Consider the following 18644-nt stretch of genomic DNA (forward strand, 5'->3'; position numbering starts at 1 on the left):
ACTGCTTTCACAACCCAGAAGAAAGATGGCAGTGATTGTGATTGGGGAGTGGGGGTGATGGCAGGAGGGACAGAGAGAAATTTCAGTGCTGGATCTGCAGCACCTGGTTGGTAAAGAGAAAGGTAGAGCCAAGAATGACGACAAGGTGTCTGTCATGAGCTCAGGCTTGGGTGGCAAGCCCACCACAAGAGAGACAGAGAAGCCAAGAGGTGGGGACATGGAGTTTTAGAAGACTTTTGCAAATGAGAACTTGACCAGGGTTGAAAATGAGAATGCATTATGGAGCAAATTTTCCACACATTCCCTGTCTGTTGTCCACGTAAAAAGACAAAGGGGGTAGATGGCGGGTGGGATTTGAATACTATTCTTCCTGAGAACCTGTGCCCCTCGTTGGAGATTTTTGTTTTAAGGTCAAATGGGTAACCTCCAACTTTAAACAGTTCTGGCCCAGTTCAAGATACTGATTCATATTAGTAAATGCCTTTATTGGAAAAACTGTGACTTCACTTAACATCTTCAGTGATATTACAAGGAATTGTAATATGGAGTACTTCATGAAAACATACCTTTATTTCTGTAAATATCACCCCACTTACTTTCCAGAATAAGTTAGTTCTTTTTCTTTGTTAATAATAAGAACAAAAAGATGATTGTCAAACCACCTGCTGTCCACATTGGGTTTAGACACTGCAGAAAAGATCAGTAAACTTGAAGACATAGCAAGAGAAACTATCCTAAATGAAGCATGGAGAGAAAGACTAACAAATGAACAGAGCCTCAGTGAGCCAGTAGACAATATCAAGCTAATTGGAGTCCCAGAAAGAAGGAAAGAGGAGTGACCAAAATAATATTTAAAGAAACAATAGCCAAAAATTTCATAAATTTGATGAAAAATACATACCCACAAATCCAGAAAATAAAAAAAGCTCTAAGCAGAAGAAACAAAACCACACAAAGGAACATCATAATCAAATTGTTTAAGGCCACTGATAAAGAGAAAAATCTTTAAAGTATTCAGAAAAATAGACATTATGTAGAGAAACAAAGATAAGAATGTTAATAGACTTCTTATCAGAAACCATATAGGTCAGAAGATAATGGGGGAAGTGGACTTGGCCCAATGGATAGGGCGTCCACCTACAACATGAGAGGTCCGTGGTTCAAACCCCGGGCCTCCTTGACCCATATGGAACTGCCCCATGTGCAGTGCTGATGCGCCCAAGGAGTGCCCTGCCACACAGGGGTGTCCCCCGCATGGGGGAGCCCCAGGGGCAAGTAATGTGCCCCGTAAGGAGAGCCACCCAGCCTGAAAGAAAGTGCAGCCTGCCCAGGAATGGTGCCGCACACACAGAGAGCATTCCTCATCCCACTTTCACCCACTAGATTTAGCATTCAATGATTTTTTTAAAAAACAAATCCGATGGTGTTTTTACTCTGAATTGGTTAAAACTCTGATGGTTGTCAGATGGTGATTTTCAAACTTTATTATTCTTCTCACATTTGTTAGTTGGCATTCTGCTGTAAGAAAGAGTGCTCTCTTCTTCCCCACATATTTATTCATTTATTTATTCATACGAATGTGGGCTCATCAACTCCTATTTTATTTAATGAGTTATAATCCATCGCCAACATTATTTACTTTGTTGCTTAAAGTACTCCAATATCGCCAGTGGAAGCTTCTTCAAGCTGGCTTTTTCAACTCCCTGTCATTCATCGAGCACTTCCTTGTTTGTGGCACTACAAGGTGCTCCAGGATTGTCTTGTGCTTTCCCTCCCCGGCCCTGTAATCAACCATTTTCTCCAGGGAGCCTGATTTCTGTAGAGGAGAATGGTGTTTAGAATTCAAGATCCGGGTACTGTGTGTACTCATTGCTACTGGAGTGTCACTGCTCCCAGGCCCTCTCATGGCCTCAAACTAGGAAATATATGTAGTATGTACACACATTTATATCTCCTTTTATTTCTATATTTATCCATGTATACTGAAAATCCATGTGTGCAGATTTGGAGGAATGTACCCCAGGAAAACATGTTCTTAAGCTTAATCCATTCCTGTGGATGTGGACCCAAACAAGATCTCTTCAAGATGTTACTTCAGTTAAGGTGTAGTCCAAATGAATCAAGTTGGGCTTTAATCCAGATTACTGGAGTCATTTATAAGCAGAGTGGACAGGTCAGACAGAAAACATGGCCACAGGGAGCAACCAGAAGCTGGAAGTCAGCAGATCTGAGAAGCCAGGCAAGGCCGGCATGTGTATTGGCATGTGACAGAACAGCCAAGGACTGAGGATTGCCAGCAGCCAGCCCCAGAATTCCATAGTCTTCTGGGAGAAAGCATCGCCTTGATGACACTGATTTTGGACTTAAAATCAAAACCGTGGGAGCAGATGTAGCCCAGTGGTTGAGCACCTATCTCCCATGTGTGAGGTCCTGGGTTCAATCCTTGGTACCTCCTAAAAAAAAAAAAAATCAAAACCATGAGCCAATAAATTGCCATTGTTGTGTGGCATTGTGTGGCGAAAGTGGCCATGGTGGCTGCTGTGGGGTAGCGAATGGGAGGAAGAGATGTGATGTGGGGGCGTTTTCCGGGACTTAGAGTTGTCCTGTGTGATGCTGTAGAGACAGTTACCAGACATTGTATGTCCTCCCATGGCCCACTGGGTGGAACGTGGTAGAGTGTGGGCTATGGTGTGGACCATTGACCATGAGGTGCAGCGGTGCTCAGAGATGTATTCACCAAATGCAATGAATGTCTCATGATGATGGAGGAGATTGTTGTTATGGGGGGAGGAGTGGGATGAGGGGGTAGGGGGTACATGGGGACCTCATATTTTTTAATGTAATATTAAAAAAATAAAGACAAAAATAAATAAATTGCCATTGTTTAAGCCACCCATTGCATGGTATTTGCTTCAGCAGCCAAGGACCCTCAAACACCTTGCATCCATGCCAATTTCTCCCATCCAACCCACCACTAAAGGGCTCACAATAGCCCCCCTTTGCTTATTAGTACCTCCCTTCTCGCAGTAGTGAGAAACCTGGCTCCCATTATCCTTAACACAGCTACTTATTTGTTTGATTTCCCTATGCAGCCAACCTTCTGTTGCCCACAGGACCACTTCCCACAGGACCAGCAGGAAGTCCTCCACACAAGCTCCCCAACCCCGCTGCACTGCCTTCCACCGCTCCAACACACTTTGGTGTGGCCCCAGTGCTGTCCTACTGCCTTCCTCCTCAATTTACTTTTCACTTGCAAAGACAGCTGCCATCTTTGTCTGGGAAACTTCCCATTGCTGTTCTTTAAACACATAGAAACACTCAAGCCTTTGTGTTTTCATTTCAGTGCCTTCAACTCCATTCCTCAATGACAGCGGCTTATGGCAGAATGAGTTGTTTTTTTGTTTTGTTTTGTTTATTTATTTTTGCTGCATTCTCAGCCTTTAGAGATGAAGTATATTTATTTTAAAGTTAGTATTTATAGTCATGAAAGAATCTTTGGTTCTTGCTCCTAATTGTAAAAATGGGTGAGCAGCAGCCCAGTTCAGCCACTTGCTAAGAGCTGCTTGATTGGTGCTCTTTGCAGTTCTACTTTAAAACTAATGAAGTTACTGCTTAACTTTGAGTGGCATTTGATGATCTTTTCTCATCCTGGGTCTTTTCTCCTGTTGCATCAATGGCCCATGGAAAAGAACTTTACCTTTGACTTAAAGGCAGAGATGCTACTAATTTGCTTCATCAAAATAGAGTCATTTATCCGTTTACTCATCCAATCATTCATTCACCAAATCTTTATTGAGGGCCTACTATGTGTCAGGCACCCATGCCTGTCCTTGCCGGGGCTACGTCTCGTGTCCTGGTTCTTAGCTCTGTGCTGGTCTCTATTGAGTGCTTGGCTGGTTCAGCTCACCAGCCGGTGTAAAGGGGGAGGCCCAGAAGGAGAGGAAAGGAAGTGGGTCCTTGGGGCCAGCGAGTCCCCCAGAGGGGGAGGGGAACCAACCCCTCAGAGTCAGTTTCCCTTCCCCTTGGGCTCTCAGCTCCTCCCAGGCCACAGAGCAGCGAGTCACAATCTCCGCAACAGGCTACCAGCTGAGCCACCTCTTGCCTGGCTTTGGGGAATCTTCTGGAAGGACGGGAGGGGACAATAAGGTGAGCACACACCCTAGTCACTGAGCTCTGGGCTGTCCCTGCTCCCCTCCCATTTTCAACCCCTTCTTCCTGGTGAAGGTCTCTTCCTGGGCTCAGAGAACCCTGGAGCAGCCTCACCTCTCTACCTCCTGATCTCTGTTAGCGCCAACGGGTTGTGGCCTGGGGCCAGGAGCACGGCAGAAGCGGTTTTGCAGGTCACCTCTTCTCCGCTGGGGGAAGCGCCTGAGCAGGGAGCAGCTGCAAGTCACCTTGGGGGACGGTGATGCAATCTGGGCCTAACGGTTTCCTCTGGGTAGGCACTTCCGCCCACTTGACTGGGAAGCCAGAAACCTGTGCTGGGGCAGCCTCCTTCTGAGCAGAAAGGAGGACTAGGTAGAGGGAGAAAGGCAAAGGCGCCCTGGAGCAGGATTGTAAGGCACGGTGAAGACGATGCTCCCATCACCAACTCACTCCTGCACCTTTAGGGAAGAAAGAAAAAAAGTCACGGGCACAAATGTGCATTTCCTCTCCTCATGCCTGAGCATCCTTACCCGGGTAGCTCTGTGGCTGGAATGGAAGGGAACGCACCATTAATCCCCGGGGTGGGGGCTCTTTCACTGGGCCCCAGGGTGCCAGGCTCTAAATAAAGGAAATACAGGGCTGCTAGTCATTTGAAGCTTATACATGTGGCTAAGCATTATAAAAGAATAGCTAATTTGCCCTGAGTGCCTTCTACACCGCGTAGGTAAGGAAACTGGATCAGAGAAGTTAAGTGACTTATCCTAAGGAAACACACCTAGAAAGTGACGGAGCTGGAGTTCACCCCTTGATCTATCTGGTTCTGAAATCAGGAGGCTTGCCCCTCTGCTCAGCTGTTAGTACTTTAGAAAGTCAGACCTTAGAAGGTTCTATGACAGGAAGGGAGCAATGTTTCCAAGACTGGCCCCCAGAGCGGCAATCTAAGTGCCTGAAAGTCCACAGTGGTGTTAGGCTGCAGGAAAGAATCAGGGCAGTGCTTCACAGAGTAAACCTCGGCTTGTTTCCCTCTGGTTTCTCCATCTGTGCCTTCATGGTGTTCACCACTGCTGCTTCCACAGTCTCCCTCTGCAGTGGTGCTCCTGGTCCCTGGCTGACCTGGAGCCAGGGATTGGGGGAAGTGAGCGGGAGGGCGCAAGAATACTGCAGACTCACGTGAAGGCATCCCTGCCAACTCCCATTCACTCGCAAGGCTCTGGAGCATTTCTCCCTCTTCCTCTCTGCCTGGGGGCAGGCGGCAGGGGGGTAGCGGGCTGATCTAGAAGGGGCACCATGGGCTGTGGCGAGGGCATGAACCGGTACCAGCAAAATTCCTTGATCCAGATGCCAGTCCCTGCATCCCTCCTGTGTGGCCTCCCCTTCTTCAGCCTCTGCTGCCCAGAGGGCTGGGACAGCTCTGGGGGAGGGGTGCTCCGCTGGCCTTTATGGGCATCGGATGCTCAGGATCTTGCCCTTTACTGAATTGAAGAGGAATGGAGAAAAGGCACTTTAGCAAGCAGTTTCCAGGGGCTGAAACTCCCACAAAATCGAAGGCATCTATCAAATTGGAGGAGAGAAAAAGCTTTACTGTGACAGGGAACTTGAAAGACTGCTTGAATTCCTTGTTTTCCTCCTCCTTCTTCTCCAGATACATAGATAATAGGTGGATAGATGGATAGTGATTTCTTGAAAACGTGAGAGCGGAAGGTGTAGGAAGAAAGGGATGTAAAAGAAAAAGCTGGTCCCGCCAGTCACACCGAGCGTGGAAGCTCCCTCTGAGCTCCTGCTTCACAGACACATTCGGCCAAGAGCTGCTCTGCCCACTAAAGAATTCGAGGAAAACCAGGTATGACATTAGTATAATTTTTTTAAAGGAGGAAAGAAATTGGTAAGGACATAAGAGGAGGAAATAGAAACGAGGGGGGAATTAAAAAGAAGGAAAGACCAACTCTAATTTTCAGGGCAAGAAAGAAGAAAGAGGGCATATTAAAAGAGGGAGAAGTTGAGAAGAACTGAAACCGGGGCAAAGCCCAGCAACCTGGAGAAGCTTAGCGAGAAAGAGGAAAGGCTCTCGGCTGCCCCAGCCCCATGTTTGGGCCGGTTAACGGAGTCGCGGCTCCCTCTCTCGAGTCCGGCCCTGGGAGAGACAGTATCTGTTTAGATTTGCGTCTAAATTTAAACCCTGCTCCCTCGCCTCCCTCCCCGCCCCCGGCCCCCTCCCTCCCGCCTCCCTCCTGCCCCTCCTCCTTCCTCGTTCTCTCCGGCAGGGCCCCCGCGGCCCCCGCAGTCCCGCGCCGAGCGGAGCCGGGCTCGCGGCGCAGCCGGCAACCTGCCCCGTGCCCGCCGCAGCCCGAAGCCGGCCGCGCCGGGAGGCGAGACGAGACCGGGCGGCGCGAGCACCGGCCCCCAGCGAGCGGGCGCGCCCGCGGCGGCGGCGGCACCTGGAGGCCATGGAGGTAAAGAGCCGGGCTGGGGGCGCGGGGCGCGGGGCGGCGCGGGCGGGCGGGGCAGGGGTCACGCGCGCCCCTCCGCAGGCAGCTGCCTCTGCGCGAGGGAGGCGCGCGCCGCGCAGTGCCGTTGCCAAGGAGAAGGGCGAATGCCTTCTGCTCCGAAGCTTGCTTTGCCAACTCCGGAGGATGGTCTCTGGTTCCGACCTAGGAGCCCCCTCAGGGCAGGCAGGAGGTCAACTGGGAAAGAGCTTAGAGAAAGAAAGGGGCCCCTGTAGGGGTCCAGGTACATATCTTTTGGTTAGGGACTTAAATGTTTCTGAAAAAAAGTTTAGGAGCAGCCAAGGTTCTGTAGATGGGCACACCGTGTGTGCAAAAACTGCAAGAAGGCAGACGCCCCTGAATCTGAAGAGATGGGGTATGGAAAGAGAAACAGTTGGCAAACTGACCAACTGAGGTTTGCTGTTCTTTGTGGGTCTGTGTGCTTTCCATTTCGCTTGCAGTGTGGCCTTTTAGAGAGGCTCTTTGCACTCTTGCTTCTGAAGTCCCTCCTCTGTCACTCTGGAAAAGCTCCCCTCACTGGGCAGCTGGATGACACTATTTCTGCAAAAACTTCCCCTAGATGCTCCTGCCTTTTGAGACTGTGCGTGTTGGGGTGTGCTGGCCACATCTGTGGGGTGCACTAGGGTAAGACCCACCACCTCTCTACTTACTGAGTGGAGTCCTGGGGACTTTTCTGGAATGGTCCACCTTCAGCCTAGTCCAGGCAATCACCTTCCAGTGAGGGAGAGGTTGGGTGCTTTCCCCACTAGCTCTCTTCTCTGCATCTTGAGGCTTCCATAGATTTCCCTCTTGAAACTGAGACCTGACATTTAGCTCTTTCAATCTCACAGGACCTGGGGCTTTTTTGGGGGGCAGGGGTAGAAAGGTGGGGGGGCGGGGTGGGAAAAGGTGCAAACATTTGTAGCTTCTAAGGCCATTCCCACGCCTATTCAAAAGGAGAGTAAGGCTCCTCGCTAGGCTGTCAGCAGTCACCGCTGCTCCCTCCTACCCACTCCTGGCTTTACCCTGAGCCTTGAGCTTTTAAGCTAGATGCACCCTGCGAAGCCCTGTCGCCATCTGTCTGTGCCCAGCTCAACCAGTTGACTTCAAGGAACCGGGGTCAGCTTCAGGGAGGCTTTGTAAAATGCAAGGGACCATGGGATCCACCAGGGTCTGTAGTGGATCCTCTCTCGACACGTTTTCAAGGAAGGGAACTGCCAAGGCAGGGCGTTAGGGCTGGGGAGAGGTACGCAGAGCAAAGCTCAGTAAGTTGCATTCACAAGTCTACCTCCAGGAGGTTCTCCCAGAGGTAGTATGAACACAAAGCAATGGGGTTCTCTCAGGCTACCGCTTCAGGGCAGAGGAGAGGGATGGCTCAGGGGCCACCCCACTTTTTGGCCTGGGTGCAGCCTCCTAAAGAAGTTGCCTTAGAGCTAGTCTCTCTGGGAGGGTGCAAGGTGGCTCCAGCTGGAGGTTCAATGTGATTCCTGACCTGTCTAATCTCGTGCAGTAATGGGCAGGAGATAAGAGGAAAGCATGCATTATGCTTAAAAACAGGTTGCTGCTTGAGGCCCAATTGCAAGTTTGGACTTTGTTCTGAGACACAGAGGAACTTTCTTTTCTCGCTCTTGAGGAAGGAACAGAGGCCCTGAAACTATCACCAGCGCAACTTCCTGTGTTGCTTGGGGGGGGGAGGGGGTGGGGAGGATGAAAAGAGAAGGTCCTCCAGTCCCTAAACCAAGATGTGTGTAGTAACTGATAATGTGGTTCTACCCACATACCAAAATCACTTTGTGCCAGGGGTTGGGAAAGGGAGGGAGGGAGGGGAGGAATTGCTCAGCCAGCCAGGAAGCCTGTTAGACCACCCCGCAAACACTGTGGGGCATGGATTTGCTGGTTGGCGGTGACTGCTTCTGAAGTTTCTTTGTCAGAATGCTTGCGAAAAACTACAACTGCTAGCTCTGTGGGAAGTAAGGGAAGTGAGGAGGAAACCAAGAGGCTGAGGAAGTGATGATTCTTAGCCAGGAAGTAAATATTTTATGGTGGAACATGATATGCAGGTGTGGCATTCAAGGATTCCTAAAAATCTTAGCAGAAAACCTCTTTTGAGAGGCGGACTCTTCTTTTGAGACAGAACAGGACCACTGTGTTTGGGAAGATTCTGAGTTTTATTACTGCCCAGTGTAAGGAATTCAAACTAGACCAACAAGGGTTACTTAGTACTCAGTCTCTCAAATCCATTTTCCTATTCAAAGCCTTTGGGGGAAAATTTTTTAAGCCATTGTTATTATTCCTTTTGGCCTCTTGGTATGAAAAGATAAAGAGGGCATCTGATCCCTGCCCTTTATAGACTCACAATCCTATAGGAAGGAGACATATCCTGTCATGGATATAATTTTCAAATGCATAAGTTCCAAATGAACTACTGCTGCAGACCCTAAGCTCTACAGGAGTTCAGAGTAGGTGAGACTCGAAACAAGACTTGAAAGACAGGTGTGTGGTAAGGAGGGGAAGTCATAAGCAAATGGATATGGGGAGAACACACCAGCTTTGTTGGCTGGAGAGGAAGGTGGGGGAGCTGGAAGAGTAAAAACATGAAGGGAAAAAATATATAAGGTAAGGCCACAGGACCACCAAGTAGAGTAGATGTTTGGCCAAGTGGGACATGGGGGCTGAAATTCAAGCCACCTAGAGGAAGGGGTACTTTTTCCTCATGGATCTCCTTGCCTAGTTGTGCCCCAAAGGAATGCCTTTCTCTTATTCATGGAGAGGCCCGCAGCAGCCCTCAGAGGGAAACTCAGAAAGGTCTTGAGCAAAATGGAGGCCATGGGGTAGCGGGGACGATAGGGCAGAAGTGCCGGTTCATTGAGTGAGCAAGGAGCCAGGTTAGGGAGCTTCTTTGAGAGTCCAGGTGTACTCTGATTTTGAGATACAAAAAGAAAGGAAAAGATGAAAAAGAGGAAGGCTGGGGGTTAGAAGAGTAGTCAGAAATCACTTTCTATGTTTGAGCTCACCAGGGAGCCCAGAAGAGTAGAGTTGCCCAAGGGGCCAGGGAAAAGGGCAGTGTGAGGTTTTACACATCATATCAGCCTTTTGGAGCAAGGGCTGTCTTGCTGGTCTTTAGGTATCCAGAGTGTAGCTCAGTACCTAGTATGTAATCATATAATTTCTCAACAAAAGTTTGCTTTATAAATGAATTAACAGAAATGGAAATGCCTTCCCCACTCAGTCTGCAGCTCGATGTCTCCACTGGAAACCTTCCCAGATGCCCTCAGAGTCTTGATGAAATTTTGTTCAAACTGCTCTTATAGTTTCAGGCAGAATTGAAACCAATTTACCTGGCTTTCTCCCTAGAAGGCTCCTGGAGGGCAGTGGCTATATCTTATATAGGTAGGCCCGGATGGGTACTCAATAAATGCTTGTTGAATGAATGTGTAAGTGATTGAAGATGGTTAAAAGAGCAGATTAAACAAGTAGGGTTTAAGATATGTTGGTCTTAATTGTTTTAAGCAGAAATGCCCAGCAGTCTAGGAGAAATACAGATCTCTTATGATGCTTGGACTTTATATGCACAGATGATTCTTCTCTCAACGAGATCATAGGTGAATGTGGATAGGAATCCATAGGAAAGAGATGTACAGTAAAGAAAGAGCTGGAGCTTTAGGACTCAAAATTAATATTCTTAGTTGCTTAAATATAAATATTTGGTAGTTGTAGGCACCACCAAAAACCCTGAGTGTAACTTGAAAAGAGTTCACATCTTCCCATATCCATGTTTTCACTATATTGTTGACGAAAAGAGTTCACATCTTCCCATATCCATGTTTTCACTATATTGTTGAATAAAATGAAGAATTTAGTCCATGAAAATTAAACTTTCTTGCCATTGTACATATCATGAATTTCTAAATGAGATGGAGAGAATTAATGAGCCCTGTTCTGTGAGGCAACTCCAAGCGTTTTTCAGATATAGTCATTCATCTATTTATTCAACATTCATTGAGCATTTATGACATACCAGATCTTGTGTTTGAAATGTTAATTTAAAATTATGGGTTTAGGAAGCCTCCAAAAGATCATTTTGGGATTACACCGTGAAGTACTGATAAAAAAACTAACAATCCTTGCTGTTTTTTTAACCCAACTCTTATTAAACCACATATTGGCTGCTGGCTAGTGCTTATGGGTCATAATTTGGGATTGAATGGTCCCTGGAAGCTGGAGTTTGGCTCAGATGGACTTATGGGCACACCCACATACCCCCAAGTCGTTTCTTTGGCTCCCGTGTGCCCTGTGGGGCCCTCTTAGTAACATACTCCCATTTAGCAGACACCTTCCACTTGCCGGGCTGTGATGACAGGGAATCAGAGGGTAGGTCAGACCCAGGCCCTGTCACAGGAGGTTGTGAGTATGCATTCCTGGAGCAGAGTCAGGTTTCAGAGGCTGAGCCCCAGCAGGCTCCTCACAACCAGCCTAGCCAAAGCCTGGGCACGATCAGTTCTGTGGGAAATCTGAGCGCTGGCAGTTCAGCAGACCAGTAATCTTATCAGGGCAGCAAAAGAAAGCATTTTGGTTCCAGAAAAATCTGAAGGCGGCTCTCTGCCTTTCTCCAATAATAATGTTTTAGGTTTGCGGAGCCAGTCTGACCACCCCTACTCAACTCACTAGAATCTGAAAGTCTCGAATCTAAAGCTGAGTGGATTTGAACAATCCCTAAGCACATGCCTGCCATACTGTAAAGGAGAAAACCAAGACTGCAAGAGACACTGAGACTGCCTGAGGGTTTGAACACTATTGGACCTTTGGAAAGCCAGTAGCTTGCAATTTCTTCTCATCTGGAAAGTAGTACTTTTTAAAAAGCCTTAAAAAGTAAGACATTAAAAAGTAAGACAAAAAGACTGGTTCTCGTATTATCAAACTTCTATCACAAAAGCAATATCCACCTCGTGTTCCATCTTCAAGGTCGATGTAGATGTTTCAATCTCTGTGCACAAGAGAAGATAAAATGATCCGCTGACACAATGCAAAGAAGTCACCACCGTCAACATTATTGCCTTTCAGAGGTTCATCAGCTTAATGGCTCTGTCCAAGCCAGACCAGAGGGGTCGCTGACCTCATCCCTTGGTCTTTTGGGCAGTGAGCTTTCCTTTTTTTTTTTTTCCTTTGGGGCTTCCTGAATTGTGGAAAATGGCTGCTGAGCCTGTAGGGCTCACCCTGTAAAGTCATATATTTGAATGGGTCAAATCCTGATCTGGGGCAAGGACCTCCAGTCACTGCAATTCAATTCCAAGCCTAGGAGAGGCGAGGTGGCATGCTAAACCAGGGTGGGCGGTTTTCCTCGTCTAAAAGAGATGCCCCTGAGATGCCATCAGAACCCAACTTAATGGAGTGTATGAAGGGTCCCCAGGCTGGAAGCTCTAGAATGGGGGCCCTGAGAGGTTCTGGACATTGGTGCTGGACAGTCTCCCTAGCCAAGAAGGTGGTCTGCATCATCAGATGTCCTTTGTTTTAAACCTGCTTGCACCATGTCGATGCCACCCACTTGGCCTCAGGGTAGCAATCACAACTATTCCCCTGGCCAGATCTTTTAGCCTTTAATTAGGTCCAACAAACATGCACTGAGCCCCTACTACATGCCAGGGCCTGGATACAAAGATGAACAAGTGACACTGCTGGTCCTTAAAGAACTGCGGTCTAGGAAGGGAGGCAAGCACCTAAACGGATGTTTGCAAAAACAAGGGATGAGAGTTCCCAGACACAGAGGTACCACATCCCGCCCAAGAGGTTTGGAGGCTTCCTGTGGAAGAGATGACCTCTGAGTTGACTCTTGAGAGGCGAGTAGGAGTTATACCAAGCACAGAAAATTGGGAAGAGCCTTCCAAGCAGAGGAAATAACAAGAGCGAAACCACTGGAGCAAGGAACAACATGGTATGCTTGGATATGCCTCAGTATCCTCATCTGTAAACCAGATGCAAAAAAGATAAGAGTGTTTGAGGTGGGCAGGGACTAGATAGGGGGTACAGAGAAATATAAGTGACAGTTCCTGCCATAAAAGGACATGACATGACCAAAAAAAAAAAAAAAAAAAAGAAAGATCAAGGTAGTATCTTGATCATCTCTAAGGTATGTGGGAGTTCAAAGTCAACTTCTCTAATGAGAGCTAGAGAAAATGTACCTTCTCTGCAGGGGACTGCCCCTCCACATGCTGCTCTTCCAGACCTCCTGGCAGCCTTTGGGGTGCACAACAGACAGGGGATGTCAACCTAACAGTGACCACAGTCCCGCCTGAGACCCGGATTCAGTGGCGCCTGCTGAGGAAATCCACCTGAATCAGGCTCCAGGCCCGAGGGGAATGAGCGCCTTCAGTAAAGATCCCAAAATCCACTCCTCAAGCCCTCTTTACCTTCTCCAACAACAGAAAGAAGGCTCTGGGAATACACGACCATTCAATCTGCTTCCATTCAATCTGCTTCCATTCAATCTGCTTCCGCTCACACCTGCACCTGTAGCTCCACTCACCCCTCCCACCGCGGTCTTCGCACCCCCACCCCATGCATGCTCTGAAAAGCCAGCGTTTTTCCTCTCAGCCCAGAGCAGAGCAGGGAAGAGCCAGGGTGGGCCCCAGGGCAGCAGCAAACCACAGGCATCAGCTAAACAGCACAACAGAAACAAGAAGCCGGGCCTTGCGGTTGCTCTTGCGCAATCCAGGCCCCTGCACCAGAGGTCACGGAGCATTTGCATCTCCTGGTGTGCCACAGAAGCCTTCTGGCCTCCCCTGGGCCTCCCCGCCAGTCCCCACCCGCAGTGTGTTCCTTCCAAAGTCATGAGGTCGATGGACAGACAGATCCCCCACCCGGATGGGCGCCCCACAAGCCTCAGCCTTCGCAGATCTGCCCTGGGCTTCTGGCCCCTTGCTTGGCTGGGTTTCCAGATTTATTTGGAAGGATACTGGGAAATTCGTTTCTGAGCAGCGGCACTGATAGCAGAGGGGAAGATACCTAAAGTTCGTAATCATGGTAATCACTAACACTGGTTGGATGCCCATGAGGTACCAGACATTTTAGATAAATTTATCTTTTTTAAGTCCTCTGAAGTCTTATTTGCATCTGGTTTATAGATGAAGATAGGGAGGCTTTGAGATGATGAAATAATTTGCCCAGGGTCTGGAAAATGAGTACTAGAAGAGGCAGCGTTTGAACCCACCTTCTTGTGGGATCTGATGGCCTCTGTTCTTTTTCCTGCACTGGAGAAACTCTGGCTTCCCCTGCAGTGCTTGGGTGGGCTCCCGGGAAGACCACACACTCATGAGGCCAGGAGGCTCAAGGCTGGGGACTTTTAGGGTCTGGCACAGATTTACTCTGAGCCCTCATCTGCACATCTAAAAGACCTCTGAAATGCTCCATTGTATCTCTGGGTAAAACCAGTGTCAATGTTTAAGGCAGAAAAGGAAGTTTAAAAAAAATAAGTCATCTACATGACTTAAAGTTTTGAAAGCAAGAAGGAACCTTAGCAATTTCTCCCATCCCCTTAATTTTTTTTAAAAAAATGCTTAGATTATACAAATGTCACACAAAAAAATATAGGGGATTCCCATATGCCCCGCTCCCCACACCTCCCACGTTTTCCCACGTTAACAACATCCTTCATTAGTGAGGTACATTCATTGCAATTGATGTGTCCATCCCCTGCATTTTAAAGACAAAGAAACTGAACCTGCGTGGTTTACTGGTGATTATGCTTAAAGCCAGTTAGTGGCAAAGTCAGAACCAAACCAACTTCTCCTCATTGCCAGCACAGACCTCCCTTGTGCAGGGCACTCTTGAGACGCATGAAGTTGGCTCATAATCACTTTATTGTCTCCCCACTGGTGTGCATTGTCTTCTGGCTCATCAAAGTTCTGGGGGCCAGTGGTGCTCAGTTTTCTATGTCTCAAGCACTATTATCTCTGGAGATAGAGTGGATGCGGAGAGAAACAGCTTTTATCATTGTTTCAATCAACAAGCGCCAGGAACTCTAGAGCTGAGGCTAAGAGGGCCCTGCCCTGCAGATGCAGCACCACCCATTGCTCTCCTAGGCCTTCTTTCTGCCATGCTCTCCAGGGATCTCTCTAGGAAACCCTTGGCCTTGTTCATCCCCTCACAAAGGCCTGAACTGAAGCAGGAAGAGGAGAATAACAAGGATGATTCCAAATCCTTGTTTTTCCTAGGGGATGAATGGGAGACAGGGAAGGGCCTGGTGCTACATGGTGCCGCCCGCACAGAGACTCCCAAATCCATGGCATTGGCAGGTGATTCATTTCATAGGGCTGCCATAACAAATGACCACAAACTGGGTGCTTAAAACATCAGAAATTGAATCAAGGTGTAGGGGCATGGCCACAGGTCAGCAGTACCGAATTCGCTACACGCCTTTCTGATTTGCAAGCACTGCCCATAAGGACTGGGAATCTGTGCCCTTTCTTCTTCATGTATTTATTTACGTAACACTTAGAATTGCTTCTCCTTCCAGGAACCTTATACAAGATCCCTGTCCTTCATGCCTGAAGGGGTAAATGAAAATCAGTCTGTGAGTAATATTGGATTTAGGCAGTGGAATTTGAAGGAAATGGTAGCAGCAACTTCCCTCTGCTCTGTTCCCCTGAGGTTTCCTTTGTCTGTTACTGGATTTACAGTAGGCCAGAGGTGATGCTGTGCAGGCAGATAGACCATGAGACCTGCGTTTCAGGTCCAAGGTCAGTGTCTACCTAGCCTGATGGGCCTGGTCAGTTCCTCCATCTGTAAAATTGATATCTGCTTTACCTACTTATGGGGCTATTTTGAAAAGTCAGATCATGCATGTGATAAGCTAATTTATGAAAGTGTCTAAAATGTTAGAACATCCCACAATTCATGGTGATGGTGTTAATTGTATTTGCTAAATTGACATTGTGACTGAATCGTTAACAACCCTGAATGCACCTGCTGTGGTAAGTGCTGGCGTTCTCTTTGCCTGTTGTTAATTGGAAGGTGGCAGGAGGGAGTACAACGAGGAGGATGGTGAATATGAGCAAAGCTATTGCTTCTGCTATAGGCCAAAGAGGGTGCATAAAGAGGCTCTATTCTGTGCAGTGGTAACAAGGAAAATACTTCACAAGTCTACCGTTCTTTATTTTCAAAGCACTTTCCTAGATCCCCTAAACTAAGGGCTTCGTTGTCTCCTCTGATAACCCTCCTCATAAGCCCTACGATGGGCATGATATGTGCCCAACACACCTCTTTGAATCAAGGCAGGAACGTGACTTCATTTTGCCTCTTGGAGGGGCACTACAACACAGGGGTTAAAAGTATAGACTTGGGAGCCAGGTGGCTAGGTTGGGACCCTCATTTCCTAGTTTGTGACCTCTCCATGCCTTGGTTTTCCCATATGTAAAATGGAAATAAAATTAGTACCCACCTGGTAGGGTTGTTATGAGGATTCATTACATTAATGCTTACATAAAGTGCTTAAAAACGAGGGAATGAGTGTAGCTCAGTGGTTTGGGTGCCTGCCTTCCATGTACAAGGTCCCAGGTTCAATCCCTGGTGTTGCCTAAAAAGAAAAAAAAAGGAAGTAAAAGGAATTCTGCTGTGACTGGAATGGGAAAGAATTCAAAGAGTTGTTGAAAAATGCAAAGCTACAATCACTATCTAAAATGCTTAAAACAGTGCCAGGCACATCATACGTGTGGTATGCTTGGTGAATAAGTAAGCGGACTATACTGGTCAAACTCTCTGGACTCCTGAAGGAGGCTGGTCCTTGGAGCAGTGCTAGAAAAGTATCCTGTGTAAGTCCAGACTAGAACCTGGGAAACTGGGGGAGCCTTGGGCATGGAATCGCAAAAGCAAGCTGCAGGCTCACTGGGCAGCAAAGGCCTGCAAGAAGATGGGCGTCTCATTGACTCAATAAATACATTTCAGAGAAAAGCAGGGAAGGGGAGACTGCAAGTATATTTTGTGGGTTCACCCTGTGGAGCGCTGAAATGAGGAAGTGGGAAATGGGAGGGAGAGTGGGCTAAGTGAAGCAGAGCATCCCCTCCCCTTCTTCTGTCTCACTTGCCTGGGTTACCTCCGCCCTGACATGTCCTCGCCTTTCTCACTTCCACGGGGAGGCCCCTGCAGGAGAGGTGAATGGGGTGGGGATCTGAGCCTGTAAGACAGCTGCAGGGATTGGAGGGTGAGAGGCTAACCATGCAAACCATGGATCTTTAACTTCTGCCTGGGCTTTGGGAGTTGAGGGCCTTTCTGGGCAAACTCAAGTATTCTAATTCCTCAAACACATTATTTGTATTACAACGGATTTTTTGGCAAGCTGAGTTCAGGGCAGGTTGAGCCATCGGGCCGAAAGTGTTCTGATTAAGGACTCCAGGTCTTTCCTGAGGGAAGTCTCCAGTGGCAAGTCGCAGGGCTCTATCCTTGGCCCTGACTTGTTAAGCATTTTTATTAATGACTTGGATGAAAAATAGAAAGAATCCAGATGACCCACAGCTTGGATAGTTAATATGCTACATGACACATTCAAGTTCAAAATGATTTATATACGAAGGAACACTGGGCCAAAACCAACATAATGAAATTAAACAGAGATGAATCTAAGGTCCGCTGCTTAGCTTTAGGAAAATTTCATGCACCAGTGTAGGGCACACCCATCTTGGAAATAAATACACATTCATTCATTAATTCGTTCATTCGTTCCATCATCCCACAAATATTTATTGAGCCTACAGTAGGAGAGATGTTTTCTGGATTCTTGGAAGGAAGCAAATATAAAAGACCCTATTCAAGAAGCTGACAGTTTAGTAGTGGTGGTGGAAAGGGATAAGATGCATCCCCAAATAAATGCAGGGCACAGGGTGTGCTGAAGTGTCACGTAAGTGGCAAGACCACAAGAAAGACTGGGAGAATTCAGCAGAGAAAGAGAGCATTCCCAGTTCGGCACAACCAGAGAAGGTTTCTTGGGAGAGGGGGACATTGTAGCAGGCAATGAAACTAGGGTGATTTAAAAAAAAAAATAGGGAAGCGGATGTGGCTCAAGTGATAAGGCCTCCACCTACCATATGGGAGGACCCAGCTTTGATCCCTGGGGCCTCCTGGTGAAAAAGAAGAAGAGAAAGCGTACCTGTGCGGCGAGCCAGTGCCTGCGTGGTGAGCCGAGGGCCCGCGTGGCAAGCTGAGGGCCTATGTGGGTGCACGTGATGAGCCGAGTGCGCACGTGGTGAGCTGAGTGCCTACGTGAGTACCCGTGTGGCAGCCAAGTGCCCGCGTGGTGAGTCGAGAGCCAAGTGCCCATGTGGGTGCACAGATGGTGAGCCAAGTGCACATGTGGTGAGCCAAATGCCCACACGAGTGCCTGTGTAGCGATCCAAGTGCCTGCACAGCGAACAAGTATCCACAGTGAGCTGAGTGCCTGCGCACGTGCCTGTGTGGCAAGCCGAGTCCCTGCGTGGTGAGCCAAGTGGCTGCGTGGCGAGCCAGTGCCCATGTGGCAATCTGAGTGCTGCACAGTGAGCCAGTGCCCACACAAGTGAGTCACACAGCAAGATGATGACACAAGAAAAGAGAGACGAAGGCAAGAGTCAAGGTGAAGCACAGCAGAGACCAGGAACTGAGGTGGTGCAATTGACAGGGAACCTCTCTCCACATCAGAGATCCCCAGGATGGAATCCTGGTGAATCCTAGAGGAGAAAGATGAGAAGAAAAGAGAAATAGATACAGAAGATCTCAGCGAATGGACACAGACAGCAAAAAAACAGAAGGGCAGGGGGAGGGGGAAAAGTAAATAAAATCTTAAAAAAAAAATGAGGTGGTGATTGAAGGGAAAAGAAGGCATGGTAATGCTAATGTGACTGAGAGGGAAATGAGAGCTGTATATGGGGAGCTGCGAGGACTTTAAAGGGGATGGGCGCATACCTGGGGATGGGGAAAGGTAGGATAGAAACTGCCAGAAAGATAGGATGGAACAGACTGCATAGCCTGGAAAGACAAAATGGATAACGTGGG

The 18644-nt window shown here is 48.0% G+C and overlaps 1 protein-coding gene across 4 annotated transcripts in view; it reads left to right on the forward strand.

Annotated features, from left to right (window-relative positions):
* Nucleotides 1-4052: 4052 nt before the first annotated feature.
* RCSD1 (RCSD domain containing 1) overlaps nucleotides 4053-18644 on the forward strand; it is a 71616-nt gene continuing 57024 nt past the window's right edge. The window contains exons 1-3 of one of the 4 annotated variants that reach the window (XM_071207559.1): nucleotides 4088-4146; nucleotides 5789-5986; nucleotides 6408-6596. In XM_071207559.1, coding sequence (XP_071063660.1) covers nucleotides 6591-6596 — 6 coding nt within the window. In that variant the 5' untranslated portion in view covers nucleotides 4088-4146; nucleotides 5789-5986; nucleotides 6408-6590. Of the gene's footprint in view, nucleotides 4147-5538; nucleotides 5987-6407; nucleotides 6597-18644 lie in introns of those variants that run through there. The other 3 variants (XM_004464708.4, XM_023590584.3, XM_058310072.2) reach the window with 3 other exon arrangements.

The sequence above is a fragment of the Dasypus novemcinctus genome, chromosome 13 (genome assembly GCF_030445035.2).
Source record: "Dasypus novemcinctus isolate mDasNov1 chromosome 13, mDasNov1.1.hap2, whole genome shotgun sequence".
NCBI lineage: Eukaryota > Metazoa > Chordata > Mammalia > Cingulata > Dasypodidae > Dasypus > Dasypus novemcinctus.